Source organism: Abramis brama (genome assembly GCF_963993115.1).
Source record: "Abramis brama genome assembly, chromosome: 13".
Classification (NCBI taxonomy): domain Eukaryota; kingdom Metazoa; phylum Chordata; class Actinopteri; order Cypriniformes; family Leuciscidae; genus Abramis; species Abramis brama.
The window spans coordinates 28,044,948-28,069,555 of NC_139975.1; the positions used below are offsets into that span (position 1 = coordinate 28,044,948).

The 24,608-nt window shown below is 37.5% G+C and overlaps 2 protein-coding genes and 1 long non-coding RNA gene across 3 annotated transcripts; 2 read left to right on the top strand and 1 right to left on the bottom strand.

The window, feature by feature from the left end:
- Nucleotides 1-564: 564 nt before the first annotated feature.
- On the bottom strand, nt 565-18,980 carry LOC311095474. The gene is made up of 3 exons (XR_014608837.1): nt 18,845-18,980; nt 2,558-2,696; nt 565-695 (listed from the first exon to the last, which is right to left on the bottom strand). It is a non-coding gene; the product is annotated as an uncharacterized lncRNA (long non-coding RNA).
- On the top strand, nt 612-17,549 carry LOC311095472 (matrix-remodeling-associated protein 5). Its single transcript, XM_084133996.1, has 7 exons — nt 612-806; nt 2,496-2,728; nt 3,087-3,216; nt 3,385-3,775; nt 4,912-8,199; nt 9,666-10,569; nt 13,758-17,549. Exons 2-7 carry the CDS (start codon nt 2,535-2,537, stop codon nt 15,664-15,666), a joined length of 6,816 nt encoding a protein of 2,271 aa, XP_083990122.1. The 5' UTR covers nt 612-806; nt 2,496-2,534; the 3' UTR covers nt 15,667-17,549.
- On the top strand, nt 18,711-23,782 carry rab33a (RAB33A, member RAS oncogene family). The gene is made up of 2 exons (XM_084133997.1): nt 18,711-19,062; nt 20,484-23,782. The coding sequence occupies exons 1-2, from the start codon at nt 18,799-18,801 to the stop codon at nt 20,928-20,930; spliced, it is 711 nt and encodes a 236-aa protein (XP_083990123.1). The 5' UTR covers nt 18,711-18,798; the 3' UTR covers nt 20,931-23,782.
- Nucleotides 23,783-24,608: the final 826 nt, after the last annotated feature.

The window sequence follows — 24,608 nt, forward strand, 5'->3', positions numbered from 1 at the left end:
GTTCGTAAAGACGAAAATCTGGTTTTGAACTTAGAACCTTTCAGTCCTTTAACTGACCAGCATTTTTACCCAAGGTTACCAAATGAGCACAGTAATACTGTGCCTATTTGACAGTGAACTTTCGTGATACTCTTTCCCATTAATTTATTCTATAACTAGTTGATTTGATTAATATTTTGCAAACAATAGTTTTGTCACTGGCAATTAGTCTCTCATGCATTAATTATGCTTTAGAAAATAAGCTCTCGTGACCTTTTAAAAGTTCATGGAACTGCTGGAAACTGAACAGAAGGGGGAATGATAAACAGAATGTGAATGTCTGAAAATGAAAAGAAGTGTGAGTGGGACACACTGAGGTGAGCATGTGTTTGCATATGCACGCAGTTATTAATGTGTTTAAAAGTGAGAAAACAGAACAGTGAGTAAGAGAAGAGTGGAGTTAGAAGAGAACAAAGTGCAGGCACAAGGAGAAAGAAAAACATCAGGAAAGAAACAACTTCAGGAAGCGCAGGTAATGGAGGAAGAGAGGGGATGGATGGAAGCCAAGTCTCCTAGCATTCCCTCCCCCTGTACAGGCCAGTTCAGAGGAGGAGTGTAGGTGGGAGTTAAGCACTTCTCCAGATGTAGTTGACTGCTACTCCTGGAGTCCGACTTTCTCCAGATAAGCCTCCATCACTCAGAGCCTCCAACATTTCCTGCTCAGTCAAGTATAGGGATAAACAAAATTACGGAACTTTAACAAGTCATCTGCAAACAATTACACACTTCGTCTTCACCTGTAACGTTTTGTCAACAGGAATCTTGAGGTAAGACGCAATATTTGTTCCAAGGGACTCAAGTTGAGATCTGTCTCAGCATCTAATTATCACAAATAGCATGCCATTTTTTTTTTCCTTCAGAGCTTTCTTATAAATATTTCAGTGCATATTGAAGAGTTCACTGTAGTTCCTCTTGGACATTAGGGGGAACTTTGTGGTTTCATTAGAATCTGAGTTTTATCCTATTTGAATAAATTCACATAAATTTGACTTATGACCTTGCATATTAAACAGAACTGAAGCCTGAGCAAAAGTTAACTTCAAAAGAAGCGTTGAGGTTTGATGATTTTTTAAATATCTTTGACATAATTATGTATGAATTTAGTTAATATTTTAAAAGTAAAGTGAATCTCTGTCTTGAGTTCCAGGGCAATCAGCCAGTATTCCACAGTAATTCAAGTCACCAAAGATCAATTTGAATTAATTTCAACATAAATTATGCCCTCAAAAGTCAAAGCAGAACTAATTTGTATGAAACTTTAATATTACTAGGGACCCAGTCATTTGCAAGATATAGTAAACTTATGATTATGCTTTATTGCATAAGCTGCCACTAGATACTTTCTACAGTGCAAGTAGTTTTCTGTGCAAGTAGGGTGTGCAACAGCAGTTAGACCAATCATAATTCATAATACATTCAAATACCAAACCAGAAAATACTGGATGTAAATTGTTGGACTTATTTACAGGCCCATGTAAATATTCATTCAGTCAGTATCCTGATTTAGAGTAGTTATCCTACCAGCAGCTGGTAGCAGCATGAAAGAGACAGGAATGCAGAGAGAATAAAATTGTCCAAAATGGTCTGAGAGTCATCATGGGTCATCATTGGGCTTCTGTCAGCTGAATAAATCATGCCTGACGTTTCACTTTTTTGGCTGCTCTGCACTAAACAGCAGATTTGAGCAACCCAAGCTGGCAGAAAAGTAATTAAAATGCAAAACAGGCATTTCTGTGTCTCAAAATCTAAACATTTTTGTATTTAGAAAGTGCAACACTTTTCTTCTTTCTCTTAAATGTAGTTTGTGTAATTAAGCTGTAGATGAGTTGCCAGATTGTGGTAGGAAACCCATACAATGCTTTACCGGAGATAAACATTTCAGCAAATTGTGTGTGCAAATAACATAGCAATATATTTGTTGTATGTACAACACAGTAAATATTCCTAAATATGTGCAGTAATTATAATTGCTTAAATTAGGTCACACTTCACAGTGTCTACAGATTATTAATATTAATAAATACCTAAAACTAGGTACTTGCGCATTGCCATTATAATTGATTACATTACATCTGTCACGGATCAAATAAACTGATGAGTAGTATGTTGCTTGAATCACAGTTCCTCAGTCATTCTTTAAGAGACATATGTGGATTTTGTTTTTTAAAATGTTGCAATATGTTATCTCTGCTAGTCAGGCATGGGCACAACTTTCAGAGGTTTATGAGTCATCACACTTCAGGCGTATTGTCACATGGTAACTCAAAAAGCTTCTAGGAGACATTCAACATCAATCCAACATAAGTTCAAATCTTTTTTTTAAACATTTAAATTTGTGTTTTGCTTAATTTGAACTTTCAGTCATTTCTATATTTTGCAAGTGAAATTGTAGACTGATTGCTGTTACTTGATTTGTATCAACACATTGCTTACATTATACTGTATGTGCTTTGCAGTCACACTGTTCCTAAATCAGATAATGGCATGAGTGGGTCATGGCTCCAGTGGGTGTACCTACTCTCCTGATGTTGGCAGCTCTGTATCTGCTGCTCATCTTGCCATCATGCTGCCTGTATGCATGCCCAAGGTCCTGTAGTTGCCCCAGCCCTAAGGAAGTGCACTGTACCTTCCGTCACCTCCTCTCTGCCCCACGAAACCTACCCCAGGACACAGAGAGACTCAACTTAGGGTAAGCTACTGTGTTGTTGGCTTTTGCTTTTAGCTAAAGAACTACTGGCAAACCGAACATATTCATGTTTAAATACAAATGTGCATATAAAGAGGCACAAAGATGAACACTTAAGTCACACAGGATAACCACACTTTTTAAGCAAAACACTTCACAAAAAGAAGTTGATACTCAAAATGAAGAAAAAATGGGTATTGTGACACTTGTGGTTGTATGAATTTCTTTAATTAAATTCTATTAATTAAATGATATTCAAAATTGGTGTTGATTACTCTGTATCTTACAAAAGTAAGGGGTAATCAATGTGATATATCTTAAGCTAACATTTTTTCCTTAATCCTCTTTGTCTACTACAAAGATATAACAGCATTGGCACGATTGGGTCTTCAGATTTTGTGAACCTACGGCAATTGGAAATGCTTATGCTCCATGGAAACGATATCTCCTCTGTGTCTTCCGGATCCTTTTACCACCTCCGTTCCCTCCAGGTATATATTCATATATGGTTATATGAGATGTACAAAAGAAAACACATTATATATAACTACTGTACTGTAGCTTCTTTGTGTCTCTAGTTTTCGATAAAACAATATAAATAGTTATGAGACATGACTTTGAAATAGCATTTGAGTAATTGTTGTTCTTCTTCGGCACAGATACTCAAGTTGAGCTACAACAAACTCAAAAGAGTTGATCCCAGTTTGTTTGAGGGCTTGACAAGCCTTGTACGGCTTCATTTAGACCACAACCATATTGACTTCATTGAGCCCTTTTCATTCAGAGGACTCGCATCATTAAAGCTATTGCAACTGGAGGGAAACAGACTGCAGGACATTCACTCTCACACATTTATTACTGTTTCAGTCCTGGGCACATTTTGGAGCTCAGGACTGCGGCACCTGCACCTGGCAGACAACCAACTAGAATACCTTCTGCCTGGAACTCTGCAGCACTTGCACAGGCTGGAAGTCCTATCCCTGCATGGAAACCCCTGGGCCTGTGACTGCCACTTACATTGGCTCTTGGAGTGGGACAAAAATCATGAGGGTGAAACTACATTGATTGTATTTTCCAACCTTTGCATCACTCACTCAAAATTTGATATAAATGGAATAAAATAAAATAAAACTGAAAAAAACATTGCACACAAATATTTTGAACTTCTTAGATAGTGTGTTCATACATTATTTATTTTAAATAGTCACATTTATCATCAGTCTTAAGGCCAATTCACACCGCACAGACAAATGCCAACAAAGTATGTCGGAGTTTGTTGGATCAGTGTGTTACCACTGTCAGCATTTGTTGGCGTTGGTCGGGGTTTGTTTTCACCCAACTGAACATGTTCAATGAGTGTTTGTTGGGTCGTGGAATGTCTGAGCAGCGTGATATGATTTTCCAACAAACGGCAACAAACTCTGACGTAATCTGATCTGGCCATGAACGTCCCTTGCAAAGACGTAGGTGCTGGGTGTGCTGTAAATTATCCTTGTAGTGAAAATGGCATGTTTCTGGACAAAGACAATTCTACAGAAAGAGCATTGAGATTCGCAAGAGCACACTGGACAAAGTTTGAGCATGCACACGTAAAATCTGAGCGAGAGCAGAGCCATATTTGAAAGCGCGCGTCCAGTAAGTTTTGTGCTAGAGTGAAAGAAATCCGCTTGCGAGCGAAGAGATTCGTTAAATGGATGCACTCTCGCGTTACAATAATGCGCTCTCAACATTTAACGCCATAGAAACTGCCTCAAATGAACTATAAAGGGTAAAATCCTTTTGTATTTAGAGTCTTTACAGTTGTCATTAAGAGACAAGAAGAAAGTTGTGTCTGAAAGCAGCAATCTTTTATTTTTATTGGTTAAAATGAATGGAGAATATCTCGTGTTTTTCCGTGGGTGCTCAACCATTTTCGTGGGTGCTCGAGTTTGTCAGTGTCTGTTGGGGCAGTGTGAACATGACAGTTATTTTTCATAAAATTATTAATCTAACGGCCAACCCTTTTTTTTTTTGGTCTTTGTTGTCATTTGTCTGTGCTGTGTGAATTGGCCCTTAGATGCATTGTATTGTAACATTAAATTTAAGGTTGAATGTTTACAACTCTACTGGCTGCAAATAACTGAAAAGGCAAACAAAGAAAAGGTTTTTTTTACTGAAACATTTTCTATCCCTCTCTCTCTTTCTAGGAGTTATTAAGTGCAAAAAGGACCGTGACTCTGGAGATGCTGGCAACTGTGCTGCATGTGCCTCACCACAGCCTTTGAATAACAGCCAGATCTTGCAGCTTTCAACCAATCAACTCACCTGTGGCCAACCCTCCCTTCAGTCCCCTCTAAAAATCGGAGAGAGTAGCGTGTGGGAAGATCAGGAGCCAGATTCCCCCTACATCAAGGACTTGGAGCGTCCTCTTGGCCACCTGACCTTTATTCTCTCTGACAGCCATGGGAATCGAGCACACGTGGCTTGTAATGTAACACACCCTGTTGAAGACACCTCCATGGTGTGGGAGCCAGTGAGGAGAACAGATGAGATTGCTGTAAATGTGACTCTACGTACACTGCTGGAGTGTGAGATCGATAGAGATGCTCTTCAGAACCTTTGGAGGTTAGTTGCCTATTACTACGAGAGCCCAGCTATTTTAGAACGGGGAACCAGACTTGGAAATTCTTCCCAGGTGACTTTTCAATACTCTCAAGCCTCAAGTGAAGAATCACCATATTTTACAGAGCTCAAAGGACACTTAATAGCTGAACCAGCCTGGCTTTTACAACCAAGGGTCACCCTTCAGCTGAACAGGCGCAAAACTACAACTAAAAAACTGGTGCTGAACTTCTCCACTTTTATATCAAAGAACATCATTGGAAGAGGGGATGAGGAGGATGTGGTCTCCTCCTGGGCTATGATCCAAAGAGGAGCTCCAGGGAGAATTCAGTCAGTACTAGAACACTCTGAAGTCAGTCTGGATTGTAGTGTGCTCAGCACAGGGCATCAGCATGTGGAGTGGATGCTTCCAGACTTAACAACAGTGGATCAAACTGATTCCCATAAATTAAGGTTGGAGAATTACAGGCTAGTAATCAAAAATGCAAGTATAGCAGACTCTGGACTTTATCATTGCTTTGTGAGGACAGACACTAATGTAGACATTGTCTCCTATAGACTCACAGTCAGGATGCGTCTGTTAAGTCCTAGTGATTTAAATGGAAAGAAGATGTCTGTGGAGAATGGGGACACTCTTACTCTTCCCTGTTTAGTAACATCTCCTCATCCAATTGAGACAAGATGGTACCTTCCAAACAATCAAATTCTCAAAGCATCAGACATGAAAGGAAGGGTGTACGTGTCACAGAACAACACTTTGATAATCAAAAAACTGACTTACGAGGATGCTGGAGAGTATAGCTGTTTAGCAGCTAACCTCTATGGGGCTGATATGTTGTCTCATCTAATTGTTGTAACTGGTAAAAAGGAAGAAGCACAAAAAGGTGTTACCGTATCTAATGGTGAATTACCGCTTTTTGAGAGTGAGGACAGCGAAGCGTCAGGATATGAAGAAATCAAACGACCAACTGCTAAACTAACACCTCAGAGGGTCAGTGGAAAATACAGAGAGGGCCTTGGCCGACAAAATGCAAAAGAAAAGAAAATAAAGGAGAGTGTGAGAAAACCGAATAACTCTGTCAAAGAGCTTGACCCCAGCCGCTGGGAACAGATTCTTGCAAAAGCTAATGCTAAATTCTCAACCATGCCACCAGTTACAACGCAACTACAAATTACAAAAACCTCAAAAACAGTAACAGAGTCGTCAATGACTACAACCACCACCCCTTCGACAGCTGACACCTTTCAAACTACTCAAACAGAAGTTACAGCAAGCAGTCCCAGCATAAGTTCAAGCATACACAATTACAATATGAAACAGATGAAACCACCATCCCAAAGTGAGTACGAAAAACAAGAAACTACACAAGGAGAAAAATCTAATTACAAGACAAGTGATTCTAACATTTCAGATTTGACTTTAGTACACATGGACTCAACAACTGTACCTGAACCTAAGACACAGCTGGTAAAACAGGTAGACAAACACACAATAGAAGAGAAAATAAGGGTTAACAATAATTCCATCTGGAACCAAAGACGAAGATACCCATATAGGCACCGTAGGCCTCCATCACGTAGACCACGTCCAAAGAGACCATATTTCACCCTAGCTTACACTACAGCAGTACCATTCACCCAATCTCCAGTCAAGACTGTGACCACTAACTCTTATTCTCCAACCCAAAACAAAACATCAATGATTTTAGAAGTTTCTCCTACTCATTACCCAGTAACTGAAAGCTTAGCCATGGTTGTCACAGAAGATCTTCTGAAAACACCTATCACAACATTCATAAAAAAGGAGAAGCTTAATGAATTTAAAGGCAAAACAAAACACATTGGGTTAGTTCAGCTCCTAAGTACAACACCTCTGCAAGAAACTGAAGTAGTTCCTGCTACACTTGCCCCCAGACAGATCAACAGGTATGGGCATGAAAACATAGAGATCCTTTTTAGATCTAATAGCCACCCAAATGACAATAAGACAAGGCAGATTTCGGCAACAGCCATCCCTCATCTTCAAACCAGCAACATAAATGCTTCAGAAACAAAAAGAGCACATACGACTGGGAAACCAACCTTAACTAATGTGGACCAACAGAGTGTTTACAATTGGGGAATGCATCCTGAAGGTGTGCCTATTCACCCTTGGCTAATCCAAAAGAATATACCAAAAAAACAAATCTCAATTACACCACATCCCTACACTCAGTCTCCATTCTGGGCCAAGAACTATGGCATTCCCTTCTGGCCCACAGTTCATAGCTCAAGGCACCACCACTCCCAAGACAAAACTTGGTATTTCCAACAAAGGGGTGCAGGGGTCACCAACTGGCCTGAAATCACTGCTCAAACAGCAAAGCCCACAGCTTACATTTCTGGGTCAGCAACAGCTTCCTTTCTGAGGACCATAGCTCCACATGTCAGCTCGTCTCATGTACGCAACCACTTACTTTTCAACAGGCTCAGAAACAGATATAGACAATCACAGCTTGATGCATATCGACAAGCCCAGCTGGGAAAGACTGTCACTTCTAAGTCAAGGGCATATTATCCCACCCCACAGCCTCACCAAGCACCAAATGTCCCAAGCACCTACAAGCCTGTGACTCCCCCATCCTTACTAGCATATACAAACAAACCACCCTCCACAGCAAGCGTACCCTATGGTAGTCGCTGGCACTACAGTCATTTTGGAGCAAAAATCACTGCCATTCCCTTTCCAAACCCGATGGGCAGTGGCGTCAAACCCAGGATCACAGCAACTGAATCCGTAACTGTATCTGCTCTAGCAGAGGCAGATGTGCTCTTGTCCTGTAGATCATCTGGGGACCCCAAACCTGTTGTTTCATGGACCAAAGTTTCAACAGGTTAGGCGATTTTTCATTACAAGACTTCTGTGGATGCATTTATCTGAATGGAAGATGAGATCCCCTTTTAGAGTGCTTAACTTTGACAGTAAACAAATGCTTAATCATGCCATCATGCTTAATAATTGCCCAAGATAATACCAAAACTGATCACATTTATTTGGCCAACTATATTAGCTAAATTGAACATATATGTGACAGTTCTCACTTGGTGTAACATTACTGAAAAAAACCCCATAAAATATTTAGATCGATTTCTAATATCAGAATTATTATTGTGGCTTCTCTTTGTGAGATAGGTTGGCTCAAAGTCTCAAACCTAAAGAGATATTCTTTGTAAATGTTAAGGCTTAGTCACGCCTTCCTAAAACGCTTCGTTCAAACACGCCCCCACAAATCTACGTCAGTGTGTGGGGGCAGAGTTTCATAACTCCGCCCAAATGTATACTCAAAGAAAGAAGGCGTAACTTTTATTATCGCTGTATTATTGTTGCTGCCGGTACCGGCATGTCATGGAGACGCTGTTTTTTTAGTTGCGAAAGCCAAACTACTTTGTATTTTTCGGAGGACTGTTTCCAGAACCTGCGAGAATACAAGGCCGGCTGTGCACAAAGGCTGATTCTAAAAAGTGGGGCAATTCCATCTTTTACAAGTACATTCTGGTGCTTCTGACTCACAGACACAGCCTGTAAGTATGTTTTCGTATTTAAAGAATTTGCTACGGACTATTCAAAGTAAGTTTTGAGCAGTATAAAGTACCGCTTGTTTGACGTTTCTACGATCACAAATACAGACATGGTTTTATGTTTACATAGTAATTGTAATTGGGCCAATCACAGTGCACTGAATCAATGGCCAATCAGAGCACACCGTGCTTTTCAGAACGATGAGCTTTGTAAAAATTGTCGCGTTTCAGAAAGGCGGGGCAAAGAGGAGCAACAATAATGTACGGTATGTGTAAAATAATGACTTTAAACATAAAACCGCGTAAACACATTGCATTAAACCAGGGGTGCCCAATCCTGCTCCTGGCGATCGACTGTCCTGCACAGTTCATCTCCAACCCTAATCAAACACACCTGAAGCAACCAATTAAGGTCTTCAGAGCACGTCAAGATCACTTGAAAATTAAAGGCAGGTGTGTTTGATTAGGGTTGGAGATGAACTGTGCAGGACAGTCGATCGCCAGGAGCAGGATTGGGCACCCCTGCATTAAACCAAACACACAAATTAATGTTCTTTTTAGAACCATCTTATGACCCCTTTAAAAGAATCGTTTGATACAATGCACTTATTGTATGCATAAATGTTTTTACATTTTACGTATATTAAAAAAAACTTGCTTGTAATTACAGCTGTAATTATTTTCTGTAATAACGGCTATCATTAAACTGTGTTTAGCTTGTAAATTTTTTTATTAGTTTGTTGATGTTTATGCTTGATTCTTTTTTCCAACTCCTTTACAGGTGCAACAATTCAGACCAACACAAAACTTGGACAAAGATTTGAGGTCCTTTCAAATGGTACTTTTGTGATTAAAAATGTCCAGCTGCAAGACAGAGGCCAGTACCTTTGCACTGCTCAAAACAAATTTGGCTCAGACCGCATGGTAGTTACCCTGGTTGTCCAGACTCAGCCTCCAAAAATCATGGGTTCAAGGGCCAGAGATGTCTCGGTGTTTTTGGGAAACCCAGTCAGCTTGGACTGTATTGCCTTGGGTAAACCAGAAGCTCAGATTTCATGGATTCTTCCAGATAGGACGTTTGTGCGAGACATTGGTATCCTTGACCGAAGAATATCTCTTCTTCCAAATGGAACACTGAGTATTCATTCAGCAAACTTTTCCAATAAAGGTGATTATAAGTGTATTGCCAGCAATGTAGCAGGAGCTGATACACTCACATACCACATTCGTGTTGCAGCGCTACCTCCAATAATTGTTGAGATGTCGTATGAGACAATGTTTACGAATATTGGAAGAAACGTATATGTGGATTGCACTGCTAAAGGAGAGCCATTCCCTCTTATTAAGTGGGTTCTCCCTGATGGTTCACAAATCAAGCCCACGCAGTTTATTGGAAGCCGGATATTTATTTTCCCAAATGGAACACTTTATATAAAGAACGTCACTCCCAATGATTCAGGGAGGTATGAGTGCTCAGCAACCAACCCAGTGGGTTTTGCTAAAAGAACGGTGCAGATGGATGTTAGGCAAGAGGCTCCTGGCCCCTGGAAAGGCCTATACCAGCAACACAGTGTCAAGGCAACATATGGATCCATAGTTTTCCTGCATTGTCCAGAGTCCATAGGTTCCCACAGAGGTACAGTCTGGAGACTGCCATCTAAAAACATACTGGAACATCAGTACAGGTAGCATGTTTTATGCTGTTAAATATAAGCTACTGTATATATGTTCTATCGAGCAAGATTTTAATTTTTTTTCTAGAATAAAATTATGAAGAGTTTTTCTGCTTAATAATGTGGGAACTTCTTTTCCCTTTCATAACAATCCTACAGTGGTATTATTTAAGTCAAGCCGTCACAGCTGTATTGTTATTTCTCCTTTATTAAGTGTTTTACTTTTCTCTTTTGAGCAATTATTGGTCCTCACTGTTCAAGCTGACATATGCTCTCAAACTCACAGCAGGCCAACTTCATCACTAGTGGAATTCAAACCATGTCTGGCGTAGATTAAACAAGCAGTCTGTCTCAGCCCAAACAACCCCTGCTGATCCAGACAATACAGTAACAGAGCGGGATGCAAGGGCAATTTGTCTAAATGCTCAGACAGCTATGCAGCAGGCTACTTAAAGCAGTTACATAACAAATGTTTAACATTAGTCAGTCATTATTATGCCTACAACTAAAATTTATCAAAATTAAATTATGTAAAAAAAAAAAAAAAATAAATCTTATTCAAATTTCTGAAATTTTGGTTCACAGTCATGCAATGTGACTTTAGCTACAACATTTTAATGAAGAACCAATCCACCTTTTTCCTGACGAGACTAATGCATTTTGAATTATGGGTGGTACTTACAGTTTGGGGAAATTCCATTCAAAAAGACTGAAACAAATAATTTCAAATAATAAGGTTCCACTACAAATAATCATCATCAGCCATTTTGACTGAATAAGCTGTCAATTTCCTTTAAACTTTTATTTTCAGACTTCAGAAGAATAACACAAAGCTTGTTTTTTTAATGTGATATCGCATCACAAGAATATGGCAAGAGCTCTTTTCAGTCGCTGCATTCTTTTCCTCCTATTTTCTTATTTCTTTGTATTCCGCTGTAGCATGAAAAAAGACAACAACATATACTGTGCATTTGTGGTCTACTGTCCCGATTTAATTTACAAAATATCCCATGAATAAATCACTGAAGTGCACTGAGAATCTCTCGTTTTTCGCCCCAAATTTGCACGTCTCTTTCCAGGTGTGTTTTCACACGGATGCTTTACACTTATTATCCCTATTAGTGTTAACGGTAACATTTCTAAAGTAGGTAAATACAGTATTTGTTATTTGTTAAGCACTTTGAGATATTATCACTCAATACTAAAGTTAATGAACATTCATTAAGGCAAAGTATGTTACATAATACACACACACACACACACACACACACACATATATATATATATATATATATATATATACACTGTAAAAAGTGAACAGTTGGATCAACTTAAAAAAATTACTTCAATTGGTAACACCTAAAGAAATTAAGTTTTCTCAACTGAAATTATCACATTTTATCGTGAAAAACGAAAAACGTTCACTTTTTACAGTGTATATATATATATATATATATATATATATATATATATATATATTACTACAGTGATATTTAACACACCCATAATATTGCTGTGGAAATAATCAAGCTTTTGGGGTTAATCATGGTCTGTTCTTGTAATTTGTTAATCCTTTTACACTTAAATTTCCTTTTAATCCTTTAATATTAATGTGAATAATGTCATTTCATTGCACCCAGATTTTTTTTAAAGCTTATTATTGCGTCCATAGGGCGGACCTTTCACTGCTGTTTACAGTTTAACGGAAGCTGGGCGTAGGAAAAAGGTGGATAGGAGTACAGCAATTGATGATGATAGAATATACAGTTTGTACAATATAAAACATGAAAACCCAATGTGTGGTGTGAAAGAGAGACAGTGAGAAAGACATTCAGTCAAACAACTAGTTTGTCTTTATTTGCTCAGAACAATTAGTGCTCATCAAAAACCACGTTTTTTTTTTACTTTCAAACAAAGCTTTGTGATGTCAACATTCAAAGTTTGTCTTGACAGGAAACACAAAGGTTAGTCCTCAGATGCCATGTTCTTTACAGCAGCATTTCAGAGAAATTATGTTGTGGAGTAAGCTGCTGACTGAATATATACGAGAGTAAAGTATACAGCAGTTAAATACAGAATGTTAACGTGATTAAAATAAATGAACAGCTTTCTGTTGTTTGTTAATTTACATTAACTATAATAATATTACATTAACTGCAATCTCGAATTGATTGGATTAATTAGCAGGAGTTATTACTCCAACACTTTCATGTGGGTACAAAAAATCCCTTTCTTCAAGACAGCCACATAATATCCAGACCAAAAAAGCATCCAAAAAATCCAAAAGGAGAAACAACAATCTCCAAAACAAAAACTCAGAAAAAGGTTCCTAAAACTGCAAAAATAAACTCAGGGAAACAATTCAAAAGGCACAAAAGAAAACTTCTTGGAACAAGAGCAGACTTACGACAGTAACTTGCTTAGGAACAACAATAACCAGGCAAAGATACAGAGAAACAGACCAGCTTAAATACACAGCACAGAACGAGAAAACAATAGCACTGATTACTAAAGGCACACGTTTACACACGAGAGTCCTATGGGGACCTCTAGAGGTCAAAATAAAACATTACAAAGCAAAACGTGATGCCATTATCTACACTCCCATATGTTGAGCCAATGTCAAGTCAAGTCACCTTTATTTATATAGCACTTTATACAATATAGATTGTTTCAAAATTATGCATTTTGGCTGTCGTTCAGCTAAAGTCAGTTCAGTGTTGATTCAGTTCTGTTGTAAAGATCATAAATTATTAAATTAGTTAATTTTATCTATAACACGGTTCAAACAACAGAGGTGTGGCGATGTTACTAAGGTTTCGGAAAACCAATGCATACCATGATTCATAGTACTACGGAGTTATGCAGTGAGTTACGTCACTATATGGGAAATGCACCCCTGAATGGATGTGGACTTCCCAGTCTGCGCTGTCAATCATGACCAAAATTGTAGATGTATCACACAGTCTGAATAAGCATAGATGCCACTCTGTCCAGCTTAGTTTTTATGCAAAATCTCACCGGACTCATATCTGACAAAATCTGACAAGTAACAATTGTAATGGACAGGGAAAAGAAATCGCACGGTGTGCAGCGTAGGAAGAATTATATGAGCTATTTTATTCTATCATAGTTAATTACTATGAAAGAGTTCAGTTGTCATAAAAAGGTGTAAACAATTTCTCTCTTTTTGTTCTCAGTCCACAAAGGCACATCACTGCTTTCCCCAATGGCACTCTGAGAATTCTGAGACTGACTGAGAAAGATGGAGGCAATTATTTTTGCATGTATCAAAGACCAAATGGTGAGGACATGGAGCTGTTCCAAGTAGAGGTTCTCATGAGGCCGCCAAAGATAGAGAACAATGGGGCACAACATAAAAGAATAGCTAATGGAGACAACTTCCTGGTGGACTGTGTAGCTTCTGGCCTTCCAGACCCTGAGGTTTCATGGAGCCTCCCAGATGGCACCATGATCAACAATGCCCTTCAGTCGGATGACAGCGGAACCCGTAATCGGCGCTATATCATCTTTGGGAATGGAACGCTTTTGTTGCAACAAATGGGAAAAAAGGATGAAGGCAATTACACATGCTTCGCTAAGAACAACCTGGGGGAGGATGCAATGAAAGTAATTGTCCAAGTGGTGCCAAACTCAGTTCAAATATCTTCTAAAGAGCAGGTATCCATGTGGGCACCTTTCGGGCAATCAGTCCAAATGAAGTGTGATGCTACAGGTGTTTTACCACCTACGATTATCTGGATCTCACCAAGGAATGAGATAATTACCTCATCTTCGGTCAAATACCAAATCCTGAATGATGGGACTCTGATCATAAAAAAACTGACTTTGGCTGATCAGGGAAAGTATGCTTGTGTGGCACGGAACCCAGCCGGAGATTACATCAAAAATGTGAAGCTTCTAGTTGATGTTAAAGGGCCGCAAATCAATGGACAGAGTGGGCGAACAGAGAACAAAGTTTTAGCAGTGTATTACCAAACACTGCTGCTGGACTGCAAAGCAGAGGGTATGCCTGAGCCACAGGTCACCTGGACCACACCGTATAGCATGTCTCTACCCACCCCATATTTGGGAGGCAGGTTCCAAGTCCACAGGAATGGCACTCTTGAATTGAGGGGCATTCGAAAGACTGATGAAGGTCGGTTTCTGTGCGTAGCCAAGAATTTCATAGGGGAAGCAAGTCTAGCAGTTGACCTGGAAGTAGCATCACTTGCTGAGAAGCCGAGCTTTTCAGTGCCAAATATAGAAGTTCTTCCTCTCAAACCAGATGGTGATGACATTTCTTTAGAGTGTCGTGCTACAGGAAAACCAAAGCCAGAGTTTCTTTGGATTCTACCCAATGGAACAGCACTGAATCCAGGCATGAAACTTCAACGGTTCACTCACTTCCTGGGAAATGGGACTTTACACATTATGCAACCAGGTGTCATTGACAAAGGTGTATATCGATGCTTGGCCAAAAATGTAGCTGGACAAGGAGAAAAGCGCTATGCTTTAGAACTGGGACAAAAGCCTCAAATTAGAAGTACTGCTGCAACAATGAAGATTTCATTTGGGCAGACACTGAATATGCCATGTAATGCGGATGGTTGGCCTCAGGCAACAATTACCTGGACTCTTCCAAATGGCCTGGTCTTGGACAAGCCTCAAGTTATTGGAAGAGTAACATATTTATCTAATGGCACACTTCAGGTAAAAGAAACTTCCAAATTTGATAGAGGAACATATACCTGCAAAGCCAAAAACACATTTGGATCATCAACATTGTCATATCCAGTGAGTATTATGGTGTTTCCACCTCAAATCACTCATGCTCCACCTTCAATAACCAGAGTTAACAGGGGGTCTCCTGTGATTCTGAACTGCATAGCTTCTGGCATACCCAAACCAGACATTTCTTGGACTCTGCCTGGACGCACCACACTTGTACCCAATAGTCGCTTCACAGCACAGAGTGGAATTCACATGACAGAGGAGGGGAATTTGGTAATACAGGACCCAGGCCTCATGAACTCAGGGATTTACAAATGCAATGCTAGAAATGCCTTGGGAACGGACTTCAAAGCAACATACCTTCAAGTGATCTGAGCAATAGACAGAAATCCATTAGATAATATAGATATAACCCCATTTCCAGAAAAGTTGGGACCTTTTGTAAAATGCAATAAAATCCACAATCTGTGATTTGTTAATTCTCTTGAACCTTTTTATTAACTGACAAAAGTACAAAGAAAAGTTGTCCAATGTTTTCACTGACCAACTGTTTTTTGTAAATATATGGCTGCAACACACTACAAAAAAGTTGAAAAGATAATAGAATATCCAAGTTAAACTCTTTTGAAACAGTCCACAATTAGCAGGTGAATTGGTAATAGGTGAGGGTATTGTGATTGGGTGTAAAAGCAAATTGCAAGCAAAGATGGGTCATGGCTTACCACTTTGTGCCAAATTTCATGAGGGAATTGTCAAACAATTCAGAAATCACATTTTTCAATGCAAGATTGCAAAGAATTTATGTTTTTCACCATCTACCATACATAATATTGTGAAAAGATTCAGGAAATCCAGAGAAATCTCAGTCTGTTTAGGGCAAGGCAGGAGACCTCCATTAAATGTGCATGACCTTTGAGCCCTCAAATGGCACTGCATGAGAAACCATCATGCTACTGTTAAATATAGTCACATGTGCTCAGGAGTACTTTGGAAAACCGTTTTCACTTGACACAGTCATCAAGAAATGCAACTTAAATCTGCAAAGAGAAAGCTATACATCTGTTCAAAGCAGAGATGCAGGCGAGTTCTCTGGGCCCAATCTCATCTCAGATGGTCTAAAAGACGTTGGAAATATGTGCTGTGGTCAGATGTTTTAGCTTGTTTTTGGAAAAAACGGACATCAAGTTCTTAGTCCCAAAGATGAACGGGACCATCCAGACTTTCATCAACGACAGGTGCAAAGGCAAACATTTGTCCTGGTATGAGGGTGCATCAGTGCAAACGGCATGGGTGACTTGCATATGTGTGAAGGTACAGTTGATGTGTATATTGGGATTGTACAGAGACATATACTGCCATCAAGATGTCAACTTTAGACAACACTAGGCCTCAAGCAAGACAACACCCCATTCTGCACGTGCTCGTGTCTATCAAAGGAGAATCAGACAATGATGACCACAGACTGTTGAGTAGATGTCTTATATCAGGCGAGATTGAATAAAAATTACACTTGCAAAACTGCAACAATTAGTATCCTCAAAACCCAAATGATTAAAAAGTATAATTAAAAGGAAATGTGATGTGACAGTGGTAAACATGCCTCTGTCTCCGAATTTTTGGAGTGTGTTGCAGCCATCAAAATAAAAATAAAAAAATAAAAAAATGATATTTACAAAATACAATTAAGTTGGTCAGTGAAAACATTGGAAATATTTTCTTTGTACATTTGTCAGTTAAATAAAAGTTCAAGAGAATTAACAAATCACAGATTCTTATTGCATTATACAAAATGTCCCAACTTTTCTGGAAATTGGGTTTATATATTGTATTAAAAAATGTATTAAGTGCACCAATGCACTTAAAATGCCCTCATCAATGTTGTTAAATGTTTGTTAGCTTTGGAACTGCCCATTCATTGACCCAAGGATAAGATGTCTGGTATTCTGTTTTTAATTTATAAAAATATTAGCTTGTACATTTTTATATATTCCACAGAGTAAACAATCATTTTACATACCTTATTTTCTAACATAAATTGAACATAAAACATTCCAGAATGTCTGCAATTTGTCTGAAATACTGCCTGTTGAATTTCTTGCATTCTTCAGTGCGTTAGAACAAAATGGCCTTGTCAGAGTGGAATGAGGCAATGTATGGTACAAATGTTGCTATTGATGTGGTAGCTGTACAAAAAATAAGACAAGAACACAATTATGTAAGATACTTACTGCCACACTGGGCAAATAAATAATACTATTATGGTCTTTTTGTTTCAACTCTTTAATATATACCAATTATTTTACAAAATGCCACAATTGCACAATATTACTAAGTAAATTAATGTGGGCCTATTAATTTAATTTGAGGTCTATTACATTTTAAATGTAAGACGCCACAGTGATGAATCATGCAATAGTACTAATTAATTAATGCATAGGAAATAAAAATCACAGTGAGATATGAATGATATCATCTCCTAGACAGGATTTTTTACTGTTTATCTGATTTGTCTGCTCTAGAGTTTGAGAAGAGATCTCAACAACGTCACAATCTGTGCAACAGATTTGCCAAGATACTAAAGTTTGCAAACAAAAGTCAGATCTCAATATGAACTATGAAATATGAATATGAATTTCTTATTAAATTCACTCAAGACCAAACTATCCGAGCTATACACATTATTTTTATTGCTACATACTCTTAGTGTATATTAACAATTTTCGATTGATACATAAATTAAACATAAATGAACTCTATAAATCTATGAGCTATGATAGAGCAATAAAATATGGTTAAAGGTCTGAAAATGAAAATTCTGTCATTATTGATTCCCGCAGCAATGATTGCAATGAAATGTCATTCTCCATTCCACATATTAAAACAAGTGTAATGCTCAGTTATGACACATCCTAGAAATGGCAAGTGTAGACAAAGACATCAAACCTTGCCAAACTATTTTTCTGAACAAAATGCATATAACATAACAGTTTTGCAGAGGGGTATTTTCCGTAAATAACTTCTTTGGTATATTTCTCACATTGTAAGCAATCATATGACTTAAGGCAACTTGCACCATAGAGCACGAGTCATATTATGATGTTATGATGTTTTGTTGACTATATGATCACTATGAACTGTCTGGAAAAGAGCTACATAAAGATTCTTTCAAAATTATTTTGTATTCCACTGCAATAATACCAGCAAGTTTGGAACAACATGAGATTAAAATAATGACAGAATTTTAAATTTGGGGTGAACTATCCCTTTAAATTTAAATACCACACCCATGCTGTCATTTTTATTCAACTATGGGTAAAGTTTCATTTATTTTTCAGCTATTATACGATTTTTATTGCGTTTAGGCTACTGCATCAGCTAGTGTCAGTCAGTCTATGTAAACTCACTGCATCTGCAAAGGGAGTGTATCTGCCATCCCTTCCCCCATCCCCACCACCATCATCACCGCCGGACCAGTGAACACCAGGCTCGGTACATCATTTCACCGTTATGGCAAATGAATTCCCAGAAAACAGAGAAAGAACTGCCAACTCACGCCATGCCAACATCACGTCGTCTCTAGACCTGAGCACGTCTCTAGACCACAGTGTGCAGACGCGGATTTTTAAAATCATTGTCATCGGCGACTCAAATGTGGGTAAGACCTGTTTAACCTTCCGCTTCACCGGCGGAGCCTTCCCCTGCAAGACTGAAGCCACCATCGGCGTGGATTTCAGGGAGAAAGCCGTGGAAATCGAGGGCGAGAAAATAAAGGTGGGATATATTGTCGGGGCTGGTTTCTTTCCGAAGGCCGATATCTCGTTGGGTCACGATTGTATTGTGTGTTTGGGTGGACGTGTGACAGACAGCAGCATCATGAGGAAGCTCGATGTTTACATTCTGAGTAATATCAATGTTCTGATCGCATGTTGCATCAAGGCGCCTGGTCATCGTCTTTCATTTCAGACAAATCAAATTACATGCCATAATGTCGACCATTTAAAATTCATCACACCTGCTATTTCATCTTAATGCACCTCCATGAGTAAATTGGTCAATTGAACACATTTTCAGTGGTCAAAAACCAAAGATATATAAGGATATTAATATATCTTTAATACTTCTTGAGTTACAGGCATGCAAACTTCAGGCAAAAAACACAAGAATTGCTTTTTCCCATTTTTGAACTGTCTCTGTTGGCATATAATGTTACAAAGATTGCTAAAGTCAACAGATTTAAATAATAGACCTACCAATCTCAGTGTAAAAATAAAATAATGATGCTACCATCTTTCTAAAGTCATTTTTACCCCCGTGTAATTTGGCTCCAAATCTCAGGTGAAAATTGTCATTTTGACTCCCTCTGCAAAGTAGTGGATTATTCAGCAAATATACATCCATGACATTTAATATTTTTGGCTTTCATCACTATTAATCTTTGTCTTTCTTCAGAAGAAATATTAACAAAATCAAAAATTTGAGCCAGGAAAAAATTCTACACTTTGGTTGATTTGACACGGAATGACCCACTAGCATGTTCCACAGCTACCATCTAGAGCCAGTCATTTATTGTGATTAATACAATAGACTGATGGAAAGGGGATGACATATAACACACACATGCACACACACACAGATGAGATCTATCTATCTATCTATCTATCTATCTATCTATCTATCTATCTATCTATCTATCTATCTATCTATCTATCGTCTTTCTCTGTCTATACATCTCTCTCACTGTGTGTGTGTGTGTGTGTGTGTGTGTGTGTGTGTGTGTTCAGTCACCCCTTTAATACATTCATTTTGATCAAGTTTTTTGTATGTATCTTGTATGTTATTATAAATGTATTTTGAGAAAGTTACACATCCGTCTAATGCAATAGAAGCCAGTACTAAATATTCCAAATGCATCAACACTGGAATGATCTTTATGTTGAGCCAATTTATGTTGTCATAAATTAAAAAAGGGAAACACTATGACATTTAAAGAGCACAGTCATATACAATTATGAGTAAATGTCAAATATTTGACCAGTAATCATTTGGATTTACCGTCACACCATGAATGCTTCAAAAAATAGCCAAAGGAGATTTATTTATTGTCATGCTAGTTTATTTATGATGCATCCATTTTCTCCTTCACCTTCTCTGCAACCTTGAAATTAGTTTCTGTCTTGTTTCTTCTCTAACAGGTACAAGTATGGGACACGGCGGGCCAAGAGCGCTTTCGGAAGAGCATGGTGGAGCACTACTACCGCAATGTGCATGCTGTGGTATTTGTGTATGACGTCACAAAAATGGCCTCATTCCAGAACCTAAAGACCTGGATTCAGGAGTGTAACGGGCACGGTGTGTCATCCTCAGTGCCTCGTGTTCTGGTGGGAAACAAATGCGATCTAATTGACCATATCCAGGTCCCTTCCAACACTGCCCTTAAGTTTGCAGATTCCCATAACATGCTACTGTTTGAAACATCAGCCAAAGATCCCAAGGAGAGCCAGAATGTGGACTCCATTTTCATGTGCCTGGCATGTCGTCTAAAAGCACAAAAGTCCCTGATCTACAGAGACGTGGAGAGAGAAGACGGCAGAGTGAGGCTGACGCATCCGCCCGATCCTAAGAGTACCTGCCCATGCTGAGGACCTTAAACTGTGGAATTATTAACATTGATGATAATTCAGTGCAAGAATGTGCCTGCAACTCATTTTAGTTACTTTACGCCAAGAACTATCCCTGTGTGTGTGTGTGTGTGCACGCGTGCGTGCTTATCTTTAAATGTTGTTGTTGTTTATTTTTCTATTTTCAATTACACCATCACTAAAAGGCAAATCCCACAAAACTGGTCGTATTTCATCTCAAAATCAAAGGAAATAAATGAGACAGAAAATAATGCCACTTTTCCATTGTGACATTATTTTCATGACAAGCACATTTCCCAAAAAAATCACATTACTGCCCTAGTGAAAATTAAATATACTCAAATATATTTGAAATACATTTATTTTATGCTAAGTATACTACAAATACATTTACATGTTACGTACTTAATACAGTATAAATACCCTCCTGCAATTGCAATCTTTTTTTTCTACTTAATGTACTTTAGTTATCCAGAAATAGTGCTGACGTCCAACTAAAGATAAACTTAAGTATATTTAATTGTGCTGAAATGGAACCATTGCTAGTATACTTTAGGTACACTTTAAGTATCTAGCATTTAAAGACTAATACTGATCATACTATCCTTACTAATAGTGATATTAAAACACATGTTAAGCTTAATATTAAGAAATGTGCATTGTGCAATAAAGAAGTACTCCAAATAAAGTTTAATTGTAATATTTATATTAGTAAGTCTTAAGCGATATGTCAGTAAATATGTTAATGGGTTTCTAGGATACTTAGTATGAAATAAATCTATTTTAAATGCATTTTGGTATAGGTTTTTTTCACTAGGGTGTAATGGGGGGAAAAATCTTATTTTCATTGTTGTAATGCAAAACAATATATTATTAAGTATGTCTTAAGTATAAGTATTATTAAGTATTAATTTTATAATTACAAAAAAAAAAAAGTAGTTTACTCAAAAGTAAAACATCAGGGACATTATTTTGAGATTTCTGGCAAGGAAAAATTAGAAAAAACTGCAAAAAAAATATAATGGCCCTTCAATATGCTTCATTTCTGTCATCCAAAAAGAATGCGAGCTAGACAGGTTTACACAATATTTCATGCCTGTGTAGAAGAATGATTTTCAATCCCTCATACTTAATTTAGGGTGCACTTTATCCGCATAAATACCACTTATGAGTAACCTTTCAAGGATTGAGAAAACGTGACATTTGTTAGATTTAGTCATTTGGTTCTGTCACACATTCATTTAAATTCATTCATGGGCATCACACAACATCTCCAACATCATTGGCTGATGGTCTTAAAGGGACAGTTCACCCAAAAGTTAAAGTTCTGCTATCAATTACTCCCAGTCAAGTTGTTCTAAACCTGTATGAGTATCGTTGTTCTGTTGAACACACACACAAATAAAAATGATATTTTGAAGAATGCGGATAACCAAACTGTTTCTGGTCCCCAGTGACCTCCATAGTGTTTTTTTATACTATGGAAGTCAATGGGGACCGTTTGGTTATCCGCATTCTTCAAAATGTATTTTTTTGTGGTTGTTCAACAGAACATAAAAATGTTTAGAACAACTTGAAGGTGAGTAAATGATGACAGGATTTACATTTTTAGGTGAACTATCCCTTTAAGGTTTCAGCCGTCAGGAACTGCACATGGAATCCAAACCCTCCAGTACTGCAGTTTTTTACAATGATCATTCAAATGTTTGTATTGCCTTAAAACATATTCATTTCTTTTTCCTAGCCTTGTGGTTACTCCATGCTAAAATATTTCTAACATTAACCCTCACTAACAGCATGTATGTATTTGAAACTCATTCAAATTATGAAACTATTAAAACATATTCTGATAGTTAGCATTAAATAGTTTAGTGACCCAACAAAATGCTTAATGTAATCTGATATTGCTCATAATTCACCACATGCACCTTGGGAACGAGTGGAACCGTGTGGGAAGTTTTATGTGGCATCTCAGTATTTCACCAGCTTAAAGTGGTTCTTCCAAATGCATAAAGGCTTTAATTTCTACAAAAGCAAGGTTCAAACAGGCTAATTATTGTTACATTTCAATTCAAAAGAACCAAAAAATAATGTTATTAACATGACAATTTGGCGGTGTGAATGTTTGTGGAAATGTTCATTATGGAAAAAGAGTGTAATTTGGTGCCCCTGTAAGTTTGTTTTTAGTTATTATAACCTCTATCCACTGCCATTTCTGTTCTGTTCTTTTGGTTCTACAGGAGAAGTTGCAGTTTTTTGTGTGTGTGTGGTTTCAAATGTATTCAGATTCATAAGAGAATTCTCTGGTTTCAATTGTTTTAGCCTTATATCTGCTGAAGACATCGAAGCCTTATGATTTGTCTTGTTTTGTGCCATTGTATTCTGTCACATGTTACAATATGTATGTTAGGTTTTGAGCACCAAATTAAATCTCACATATCCTGAAGCCCCAGCCCTTTCATTAGCTGAGAAATGGCTAAGCTTTAAAACAATTATTGGAGTTTTTTAATCAAGAGAAAAATTATGAACTGATTAAATGATTTTCAAACACACTACACAATATTGTTAACATATTATGCTGAAAAGAGTTAATAACACTTGTAAAATCCTACTCTGCTGAAATTACTCATGGATTTATTGTGGACAGTATTAACAATTATAATAGACTAACATTATGCAATGATAATCATCATGTTGTAATAAATGCTAAAAAGATTAATAGATAAATTTGCAATGTAAAGAGAGGAGTTAAACATTCATTTTTATGATGTAGAAAAAATAATTTATAATTTAGAAATAATTTTTCACTGTACTAAATATAAACAAATGGAAAAAGCCATAATAAATCTTACCCAGAATGCTTATGTAATCAGTTGTATTTTTAAATAAATACAGGTGATAGAATATTAGGCTGATTTTTGCGTTCACAGAACAGGTCATGGATTTAAACGTGAAATTAAACTTTAGTCAAAAGTGCCTATGGTTAAGATATACTCTCAGGCCTGGTTTCACATACAGGGCTTAGATTAAGCCAGAATTAGGCCTTAGTTAAGTTAGGACTGCATTTAAGATTTTATAAACTTAGAAAAAAAAACATTACTGAAGTGCATCAAGCATGTGAAACCAGGCATATATGTGTACCAACTCTCTTAAACAATGGCTCCAAAATCTCTCCATATATGAATAAAAATATATTAATAATACAATAAATATAAACTATATAATACATTTAAAATAAAATAAAAACGTTTTGTATTGCATTTCAAAATCTATGTGCAAGGTATTTGCGTGCATATTGAATGTGTTCTATAGAAATATGTCTATGGCCTTCACAGACAGGGTTTAAGATTAAGCCAGGATTAGGCCATGGTTTTATTAATACATTTAAGTAGCTTTTATAAACGTGTCTTAGAAAAAAAAAAAAAACATTACTGGTATGCATCTTGAGACAAAACAAAGGCACTGACATAATTTAAGATACTGTATGTTAGTGCACGTTTCTTTGAGGTAAAACAGCTCAGACATTCATTTTAGTCTGGGACTATAAACCTTGTCTGTGAAACCGTGGGTAAATGTCATATATTTTAAAGTTAAACTCATAATTAATTTGCAGCCTGTAATTGGTTCACACACACAAAAAAATGCCAAACACAAATGCGCATAATCAACACAAGCTAT

Coding starts and splice junctions, on each gene's coding strand:
- rab33a (XM_084133997.1), top strand. CDS start 18,799: ATGGCAAATGAATTCCCAGAAAACAGAGAAAGAACTGCCAACTCACGC. Junction 19,063..20,483: donor TCGAGGGCGAGAAAATAAAG/GTGGGATATATT, acceptor CTTCTCTAACAG/GTACAAGTATGGGACACGGC.
- LOC311095472 (XM_084133996.1), top strand. CDS start 2,535: ATGGCTCCAGTGGGTGTACCTACTCTCCTGATGTTGGCAGCTCTGTAT. Junction 3,776..4,911: donor GTGGGACAAAAATCATGAGG/GTGAAACTACAT, acceptor CTCTCTTTCTAG/GAGTTATTAAGTGCAAAAAG. Junction 10,570..13,757: donor ATACTGGAACATCAGTACAG/GTAGCATGTTTT, acceptor TTTTGTTCTCAG/TCCACAAAGGCACATCACTG.